Consider the following 10,530-nt stretch of genomic DNA (forward strand, 5'->3'; position numbering starts at 1 on the left):
GACATGTGGTCCGACCCTGAGCCGACATTGGTCCAATCCCGGGCCGACATTGACCCGACCCTGTGCCGACGTTGTCATCTTAGCGTCGCCGAATGCGAAATCTCGCCTGAATTTTCACCGTCACCTGAATTTTTTTATTTTTTATTATATAGAGAGATTCTCAGCTGGTTCCGTGCCCTTCAAATTCTCCCGCGATTCCCCCTCTCCGTGACAGCAGACATTTCTTCAATACCTTTCAACCCACAGATAAATGAACCCTCAAAAACAATTACTGACTTCATAATTGAAATACATAATTACGAAGGAGGTAACAGAGAACAATCAATAATAAAAAATTACGTCCATACCCCCTAAAAACATATGAAATCTCCAAACGCACCTCACGAATTTCCGCCCCGCCCCCCTCGCAGCTTCACCAATCCCCGTGGCTTCTCACGCCGACTCTCCGCCAATAGCACTCCCTCCACTCACGAATATTCCGGTGTTTGTCGAGAAGAGGGGAAGCATTGGCGAGAAGTGACAAGTTGAATTATCAGAGAGAAAATAATTTTTGTAGAATTCGAATCGTGAAAAAGGGACTGATAAATCACTTCCACCATGGCTAGTGTCTCGTATCAAATAGCAAATCTGCTGGAGAAGGTGAGAAAAATAATGGGAAAATATCTATGAACGTGAGAGTCTAAAATACCAAAAACCTCCTTTGTCTCGTCGCAGAGGTTTATCTCCTTCGGCATCGGATTAATTCGTAAACATAACCTCAACGGTCTGAGTTTGAGAGAAATTTCGCAAAACCACCCGGGAAATGACCCCCTGTAGATAGTCAAAAGCTCTAACAGGAAGCCATGGGAAAATTATTAAAGAATAGGACAAAATTGGGGCGTAGTTTCGGTCTTGAGTAGGAATGAGTCGCAGCTCATTTGCAGTAAACATCGCGCCCTCCCCATACACTTCATCCTCGGTCGTACCCGCATTATCTATTTATCTGCCATTTTTTACACTTTTTTTATATTAGTTATGCATTCAATTTTTTTAAGGATGTCCCATCGAATTTGTCAATTAAATTGCGTGAGAAAAATTCGAAAAAATCATGAATATTCAGCGTCATTAAAATTACGTTTTGCACAGAATTAGTTTTTTAGATATTCTTTGTTTATAAACAAATAATTGAAATTGTTTATTTATTGTTTATTTAGGTTTGAAATCGATTTCTGGGGAAGTTGACAAGATGAATAAATTTGTTACGATTTTGAACAAATGATTTTTATGGCGAAAAGATTGATTGTTTATAAATTAGTTATAGAAAATGCTCGTAATTTTCAAACATTGCAGTGTTTAGATTATTTTATCAATCTTCCTCCAGAGGTAAACTTTCTAATTTTTTTTCAGATTTTTAAAATGTTTTCTAATAATTCAAATTCAGTTTTGCAAAGTTTAAATAATCAAATTATAGTAAAAGATCTGAAACTTTAGGGTCAAATGAAAAGCATTTTACTGGAGACAGACCACACTGTAGATTCAACCATTTTCAATCATCAAATTTGTCAATTGAATGACGTGAGAAAAATTTGAAAAAATCATAAATATTCAGCGTCATTAAAATTACGTTTTGCACAGAATTATTACTTTTTTAGATATTCGTTGTTTATAAATAAATAATTGCAATTGTTTATTTATTGTTTTTTTAGGTTTGAAATCGATGTCTGGGGAAGTTTACAAGATGAATAAATTTGTTACGATTCTGAACAAATGATTTTTATGGTGAAAAGATTGATTGTTTATAAATTAGTTATAGAAAATGCTCGTAATTTTCAAAAATTGCAGTATTTAGATTATCTTATCAATCTTTCTCCAGAAGTAAACTTTCTATTTTTTTTCAAATTTAAAAAATGTTTTCTAACGGTTCGATATCGAGATTCAAATTCAGGCTTGCAAAATTTAAATAATAAAATCATTGCAAAATGTCCGAAACTTTAGGGTCAAATGGGGCGCAAGAGAAAGCTCTCATGTTCGACTACAAAAGTTGAAAAGTATTTTACTGGAGACAGACCACACTATAGATTGAACCATTTTCAATAATCAAATTTGTCAATTAAATCGCGTGAGAAAATTTGAAAAAAATCGTGAATATTCCGCGTCATTAAAATTACGTTTTGCACAGAATTATTAGTTTTTTAGATATTCGTTGTTTATACACACGAGGGTTTATTCACTGGTGAAATCACTGTGTCACTCTGGGATGAAATCACACGAAATCAGTAAAATCATTTGAAATTATGAAATCGGAGACAAAATCCTATGAAATCACTCGAAATCAGCAATCATTGTGTCACGAGATTCGATAGTGAAATTACGTGTCTCACGTAATTTTTTCAGTGTAGGTATTTTGAACAGGGATCTGCAAAAATTCTTGCCAACTAATTTTAAAAGAACTTTACCATAAATTAATCAAAGTTCCTTACTATTCATTTAAATTCGAAAATAATTTTCAATTCTGAATTATAATCAAACAATTATTTCTATCTGAATTTAATTTTTTCAGTTAATCTCACAACCATCAATCCTGCCAAGTTGATTATTCATCTATAAAATATTCGAAAAACTGTCCAATACTGTTCCCTGATTTGATAAAAAAAGTGATTTTAATTCTGCACTACGATTTCGCCAATCTTTTCAGTAGAGAATATTCTCACATTCTCCTAAACCCCTCATCCTAAAGAACGTCGAATACGAAGGGAAAAAGGGAATAAACCCAGCCAACAAACCCGAATTTCTCACCCCAATCACTCACCTCCTCCCCAAAAAAATAACAAACCCCATCTCCCCCAGATGACGTCAAACGACAAAGACTTCAGGTTCATGGCGACAAACGACCTCATGTCAGAGCTCCAAAAGGACTCGATAAAGCTGGACGACGACTCCGAGCGTAAAGTCGTAAAGATGCTGCTGCGCCTACTGGAAGACAAGAACGGAGAGGTCCAGAACCTCGCGGTAAAGTGTCTGGGACCCCTCGTGAACAAAGTGAAAGAGTACCAAGTAGAGACAATAGTGGACGCCCTCTGCACCAACATGATATCGGACAAAGAGCAGCTCCGAGACATCTCCAGCATAGGCCTAAAGACAGTGATCTCAGAGCTGCCAATGGGCTCCAACGACCTCGCCGAGAACATATGCAAGCGCATAACAGGTCGTCTCTCCTCAGCAATCGAGAAGCAAGAGGACGTTTCAGTCCAGCTGGAGGCCCTGGACATTGTGGCAGACCTTCTGTCGCGTTTCGGCTCTCTCCTCTCGAGTTTTCACCAGCAGATCCTCACAGCCCTCCTCCCCCAGCTCTCGTCGCCCCGCCAGGCAGTGAGAAAACGAACGATCGTCGCCCTGAGCCACCTGCTGACCTCCAGCAACAGTTACCTCTACAAGAAGCTCCTCGATCACCTCCTGGAGGGTCTCACCACCCAAAAAGTCAAGAACGTCATTCGCACGTACATCCAGTGCATCGCATCGATCTGCCGTCAGGCTGGCCACCGATTTGGCGAGCAGATCGAGCGAGTGATGCCCCTGATAGTTCAGTACTCCAACGAGGATGACGACGAGCTCAGGGAGTACTGCCTCCAGGCATTCGAGGCATTTGTCTACCGTTGCCCCAAGGAGATCACCCCCCACATCAACAAGATCATCGACATCTGCCTGACGTACATAACGTACGATCCAAATTACAACTACGACGACGACGTCAGCGACCTGTCCGATAGTGAAGGCGTGACAATGGAGACCGAGGAGGACGGTGAGGAGGACGGCGAGGAGGAGTACTCGGACGACGACGACATGAGCTGGAAGGTCAGAAGAGCAGCTGCCAAGTGTCTCGAGGCTGTGGTCTCCAGCAGGCGAGAGCTCCTCCCTGAACTATACAAGATCGTCTCACCAGCGTTGATAGCGAGGTTCAAAGAGCGCGAGGAGAACGTCAAATCCGATATTTTTCACGCTTACATAGCCCTTCTACGTCAGACAAGGCCGACGTCCAGTGTAGCACTCGATCCGGACTCCATGGAGGACGAGGAGTGCCCGATTTCCCTCCTCCAACAGCAGGTCCCCATGATCGTCAAGGCCGTGCATCGGCAGATGAAGGAGAAGAGCATCAAAACCCGTCAGGATTGTTTTTCACTGCTGAAGGAACTCGTTCTTGTCCTGCCGGGGGCCCTCACCAATCACATTCCCTCGCTGATCCCAGGGATTCAGTACTCCCTAGGGGACAAGAACTCCTCCTCCAACATGAAGATCGACACTCTAGCCTTCGTCCACACTCTGCTGATAACCCATCAACCTGAGGCATTTCACGCCCACATGACAGTCCTCGCACCACCGATAATCACAGCAGTGTCAGACGCCTTCTACAAGATCACAGCTGAGGCACTTCTCGTTCTCCAGCAATTGGTGCAGGTCATCAGGCCCCACGACAAACCCGTCAACTACGACTTCACCAATCTCGTCAGTGAGATCTACAGATGCACTCTGATGAGACTGAAGACTGCTGACATCGATCAGGAAGTCAAGGAGCGAGCAATCGCCTGTATGGGACAGATTTTGGCGCACCTCAGTGACACTTTGCAGGAGGAACTCCCAGTTTGCCTTCCGATATTCCTGGACAGGCTGAGAAATGAGATCACGAGACTGACGACTGTTAAGGCCCTGACCTGCATCGCAGCATCACCACTGAGAGTTGATCTCCAACCGATTATGGAGGAGGCTGTTCCCATTCTGGGATCTTTCCTCAGGAAAAACCACAGGGCTTTGAAGCTGTGCTCGCTGACTCTGCTGGAGACACTCGTCAAGAGCTACTCCGTCAGTCTTCATACCGATCTTCTTGACAAGGTAACGACAGAACTGCCAGCACTCCTCAATGAATCAGATCTCCACATTGCCCAGTTGACCCTGACCCTTCTGACGACAGTAGCCAAGCTCCATCCAGCTGCTTTGACGAGAATTTCAGAGACAATTTTGCCGGAGATTCTGGTCCTCGTGAAGTCTCCGCTGCTCCAGGGAGCTGCACTGAACGCCATGCTGGAGTTCTTTCAGGCTCTGGTGCAGGCTGGCATTCCGGGGCTGGGGTACAGGGAACTCCTGGCGATGCTGGTGGCACCAGTGACGAGCTCTGTCCTCCACAAGCAGGCGTACCACTCGCTGGCCAAGTGTGCAGCTGCTCTGACAATCACCTGGCAGCAGGAGGCCCACGGCGTTGTCGAGCAGTTCATCAAGAACGTTCAGGATCCAGCCTCGGATTCACAGCACATTTTTGCTCTGCTGGTGATCGGAGAGATTGGAAAGCACGTGGATCTGAGTGGCATTCAGCCCTTGAAGAGTGTTATCTTGAGCTCGTTCTCCTCGCATTCTGAGGAGGTCAAGTCCGCTGCCAGCTATACTCTTGGGAATATTGCGGTGGGTAATCTACCTGAGTATCTTCCCTTCATTCTGAAGGAGATTGAGGGACAGCCCAAGAGGCAGTATCTTGTGCTTCACTCGTTGAAGGAGATCATCACGTGCCAGTCGAGCAGTCCCTCCGGGGTTTCCAATCTTCAGAATTTTGTCCCTGCCATCTGGATGCTGCTGTACAGGCACTGCGAGTGCACTGAGGAGGGCACCAGGAATGTCGTGGCAGAGTGCCTTGGGAAACTCACGCTCATTGATCCTGCTACGCTTCTGCCGAGACTACAGGAGTCACTCAAGTCGGCGTCACCGTTGATGAGGACGACTACAGTCACTGCTGTCAAGTTCACCATTTCCGATCAGCCACAGGCCATTGATGTTATGCTGAAGCAGTGCATGGGGAGCTTCTTGGTCGCTCTGGAGGATCCTGATCTCAATGTCAGGAGGGTCGCTCTTGTCGCATTCAACTCGGCAGCCCACAACAAACCGATGCTCATCAGGGATCTGCTGGACTCGGTGCTCCCCAAACTCTATGCTGAGACGAAGATTAAGGTGAGTGGGTTGGCGGTGGGGGGTGGGAGGGAGTTGTGCGTGGGAATGGGAGCTTCAGAATCGGTAATTTCACAGAGACAATTATTTTTGCCAAATATCCATTTCAGTAACGAAATGGTAAAGCGGTTTAAGTCGACTTATCTCTTATTTGAGTTTTTGAAAAATATCTCCAAATTGAAAGGAGGTAACGAAATTTTCGTAATGACCTTTTTTCTAGGGCAAATTGAGTGCTATAAAAAAGGTCTGTTTGGTGAGGAACTAAATTTAGGGTCGATTGGGAGGTTAGAGGATCGTCGGTGTGAAATAACTGTTGAGAGTCTTGACCTAATATGAACGTTAATTTATTCTCGCGTTCAAACCACGCTTTGTCAAATTTACAAAACACCTTGTCACCAGTTGATCGTACTGAATTAATTTTAATTGGTTATAGTTTTTGCACTGTTGAGTCACTGGTTAAGTGGCCAATAAATAACGTGATTTTCTCTTTACTGAATTTCTACCGCCGAGCTAATAGACGTTAATGTACTGAACGTGTCTACACTCTGCGCGTTACTCAAATACGGAGTTGAATTCTAATCAAAACGGACTATTTGGCCGATCGTTTTATACTGACTCGCGTTGATTTACGGTGACTCTACTAGACCTGAGCGTTGACCCGGAAAAGGCCGATGATTTTCGTAATTGGCCGAGCTGATCGACCTTGGTCTTGGAGAGGTTGAGCTACGTTTCAAACAAGGTCTTGACAAAAATTTAGCTACCTTCCTTAGATTCCGAGATATTCACTGAAAACTGGTCAATAGTCGACTTAAACCGTTTTACCAGTTCGCTACTGATTTCATTAAGCAATGTCTCAGCCTTTCGTTTTGTTTAGATTGTAATTGGCTTCAGTTTCTCGATGTTTCATCCATTCTTTTTGTTTCGATCGTAATTGGGTTCAATTTCTTCAACGTATCGTTTTTTTCTTGCAGTCAGAGTCCATGAGGCTAGTTCAATTATCAGTCGGGTTCACTGATTGCCGACTTATCGTTGAGAATCAGTGATTAATTAATGTGTTTGTTGATGCAATCCCTTCCACGATTATTGGATTCAATTTTATTGAAGTTGTATAAATGTAACTGGAATTTTGAAGATTGAAATCGGAAAGGAATTTAAACGAAAGTTAATCTGAATAGAAACATTCTACTTGAGTTTGTGTTTAATCAACAGTTTAGTTTTATTGATAGTAATTAATCTGGAAGTGCAAAAATACCGCAGTCTTATGAGAGAATCAACTTTTAGAGGTTGAAAAAGGGATTAAAATCTAGAAAAATCCGAAAAAATGAATAGCTTATGTCCAATATGAGAATTATCGTCAGTGTCAAACTTTTATAATAAATAATTCATGTCTCTACGTGCCCACCACAGAGAGACTATTGTTTAAAAAAATAACTGAAGAAGAAATTTGATCGAACAATTTCACATCCTCATCAAAGTTTGAATTTACGGGGAAAATGATCAACGTTGAATTTTTATTTGCTTTTTGAATTTATTTTTCCTCACTGTACTCAACAACTCAACTAGAGTCTATTCATACCACTTTAAATGTCATTGAAAAAGAGATTAAAATCTGAAAAAAAAACTAGAAAAATCCGAAAAAATGAATAGCTTATGTCCAATATGAGAATTATCATCAGTGTCAAATTTTTATAATAAATAATTTATGTCTCTACATGCCCGCAACGGAGAGACTGTTGTTTAAAAAAATAACTGAAGAAAGAATTTGATCGAACAATTTTACATCCTCATCAGTTTGAATTTACGGGAAAAATGATCAACGTTGAATTTTTATTTGCTTTTTGAATTTATTTTTCCTCGTTGCACTCAACGGTTAAACTAAAGTCTATTCATACTATTCTGCTTTAAATGCTATGTTGAATTTTTAACTTTTGTAGAAAGAGCTCATAAGAGAAGTGGAAATGGGACCCTTCAAGCACACAGTGGACGACGGTCTGGACCTCCGAAAAGCAGCATTTGAGTGCATGTACACACTACTTGACTCCTGTCTCGACAGGCTCGACGTTTTCGAGTTCCTTCAGCACGTGGAGAACGGCCTCAAGGATCACTACGACATTAAGATGCTGACGTACCTCATGACTGCCAGGCTGGCGCAGCTCTGTCCCACCGCTGTCCTCCAGAGTACGTCAAGTTCATTTCTACATTCATTAGAAAAAACACCACTTCTTCAGTAGCGAAGTGGTAAAGTGGTACAAGTCAATTGTGACTATTGACCAGTTTTCAATGGATAACCTGGAATCCAAGGGAGATAGCTAAATTTTTGTTATAACCTTTTTTCTAGAGCTGGTTGAGATCTACAACAAATGTAATTACGAAAATTTCGCTATCTCCCTTGGATTCCGAAATATTCCTAAGCTAATGTTCAAGCCAGTTGGCTTGAACTGGATAGAAGAATTTAGAGCCAAAATTATTCAATCACGCAGAGCGCAATCATTTCAATAGCGGATTTTTTTTAGTCGACAAAACTTCTTTTGAAGGGATAGCTATTCAAATAAAATAAGAAGAAAATTGTTCACAATTTTGAGATTTTTCCATATTGAATACACACCAAAAGAGGATTTATTATTAGATTATTTCATCAGAATTGATTAATCTTCTTCACGTTTGTTTCTCATAAGGGCTCGATAGACTGGTGGATCCACTGAAGATGACTTGCACCCAAAAAGTCAAAGCTAATTCAGTGAAACAGGAGTACGAGAAACAGGATGAACTCAAAAGATCTGCATTGAGGGCAGTTGCTGCACTGTTGACTATTCCAGATGCTGGTAAATATAATTTCAATAAAATTACACATATGCACTGTTCATTTATTAATTTATTTATTGTCTATAGGCTCAACAGTATGTTGTCAGTGAAAGTATCGAATTGAATGAATACATGAAGTTGGTTCACGTAAAATTTACAACTCGGTTATACATCGATTAAAATGATAGAATTATTGTCTATCCTCGTCTAATCGTGACCCTTGTTTTGACCCTTAATCTGACGCTAGTGACCCTTTTTATGACCCTCGTAACCCTTATTTTGACCCTTGTGATCTTTAATTTAGAAGTCTTAATTTCGAGTACAAAATTTTCATCACAAAAACTCGATTTGGATTTTTATAACATTAAGAGCCTGATTTTTATAACATGGGGCCCATTACAGAGATTTTTAAAACAGGAGCCCATTATAGGGTCAAATTAAATACATTAATTAACACATAATTACACTAAATTTAAACGTTTAATTACACATACAGAGTCTCTGGAACCTGACAATTGACACCTGGTAATTGACAGAATAAAATTTCTCAGTTCTTCATAATTTTTCACAAGAATCCTTCAATTTTCAAATGACTCCAAAATGCAATTCTGTTTTGTCGTCAAGAATAAGAATAGTACTTCGCATTTTTAGTAAAATTGTTCCCACAAAATATGAAAAGTTCATTCAATATTAACACAATGTATCAACAACCGAGTAAAATTATCTCTCAAGATCCCAAATATTGCAATCGACTGCTGAAACAAGAAAATTGTTAATTTTTTGTTATTCTCAAGCATAAACCCTCAAATTTTCCCGTGATATGAAAATGCAATCCTATTGGCATCATGAGAACGATTGACGAACGAGTAAATTTACTTCCTCATTTCCTCATTTTATACATGATTAATTTTGTTTTTCGTTTCATCATTTCAGATAAAAATCCAGCATTAACCGATTTCGTCAGTATAATAAAATCGACTCCAGAGTTGCGTAGTTTATTCGACACTATTCAAAAAGACTGCTCAGGTAGCAACGTCAACGAAGCCAACATCATGGATCAAAGTTAAACGCGGTCATGGAAGAAGCCTCAACAGCAAAACGAAACAAACACAATAACACGAATTACAAACAACCAGCGTCATACATCAAATGAAGTGATACGATTTTCTTTTTTTTTTATTAACTGATATATCTGATTATCTCTCGAGTGTGATTCGAATTTTCTAAAGGTCGAACTCAGTGAGTTCCACAGACAGCCCAGAGATGCATTAATACATGAAACAACAATTCAACACGTTTATTTACATACGTTAATGTTTCCATTCTTTGTTTTTCGGTTCAAATAGTAGCTTGAACAAATGGAAGGAACGAAATTCAATGTGATTGTCATGTAGCAGTCAGAAAATGCATTGTATAAAAAAAATAAAATACAAATTTCTTTAAAATAGAATTTTGGAAACTGTGAACTCCCAAAAACCGTTGAATGAGATGAGTAATGACGTTTCTTAACTCATTTCGAAGTAAACGTTTGTCGGGGAAAATATAATTTATTGGCATTCCTCTATTGTTCTCATTTACATCAAAGCTATCGTTAATGTTCCAGTTATTGCCACTTCACAGCCTAATTTTCTAGCATTATATTCGATTTGTATTTCTTTTTGATTCGTATTGCTTTTTTTAATTTTACTAAAATCCATTCAGGGATGAGTGATACCGCAAGACGTATGCATGAAACAGCTACTACTGCTATACTTATTCCCAAGC

At 40.4% G+C, this 10,530-nt stretch overlaps 1 protein-coding gene across 1 annotated transcript; it reads left to right on the plus strand.

Annotated features, from left to right (window-relative positions):
* The first annotated feature begins 502 nt into the window (after positions 1-502).
* Positions 503-10,216, plus strand: LOC107039226 (cullin-associated NEDD8-dissociated protein 1). Its single transcript, XM_015258742.1, has 5 exons — positions 503-639; positions 2,827-5,967; positions 7,899-8,142; positions 8,640-8,786; positions 9,700-10,216. The coding sequence occupies exons 1-5, from the start codon at positions 598-600 to the stop codon at positions 9,831-9,833; spliced, it is 3,708 nt and encodes a 1,235-aa protein (XP_015114228.1). The 5' UTR covers positions 503-597; the 3' UTR covers positions 9,834-10,216.
* Positions 10,217-10,530: the final 314 nt, after the last annotated feature.

This window comes from Diachasma alloeum, unplaced genomic scaffold, assembly GCF_001412515.2.
Source record: "Diachasma alloeum isolate Michigan unplaced genomic scaffold, Dall2.0 Dall_scaffold_00295, whole genome shotgun sequence".
Taxonomy (NCBI): Eukaryota; Metazoa; Arthropoda; class Insecta; order Hymenoptera; family Braconidae; genus Diachasma; species Diachasma alloeum.

Coding starts and splice junctions, on each gene's coding strand:
- LOC107039226 (XM_015258742.1), top strand. CDS start 598: ATGGCTAGTGTCTCGTATCAAATAGCAAATCTGCTGGAGAAG. Junction 640..2,826: donor TAGCAAATCTGCTGGAGAAG/GTGAGAAAAATA, acceptor CATCTCCCCCAG/ATGACGTCAAACGACAAAGA. Junction 5,968..7,898: donor ATGCTGAGACGAAGATTAAG/GTGAGTGGGTTG, acceptor TAACTTTTGTAG/AAAGAGCTCATAAGAGAAGT.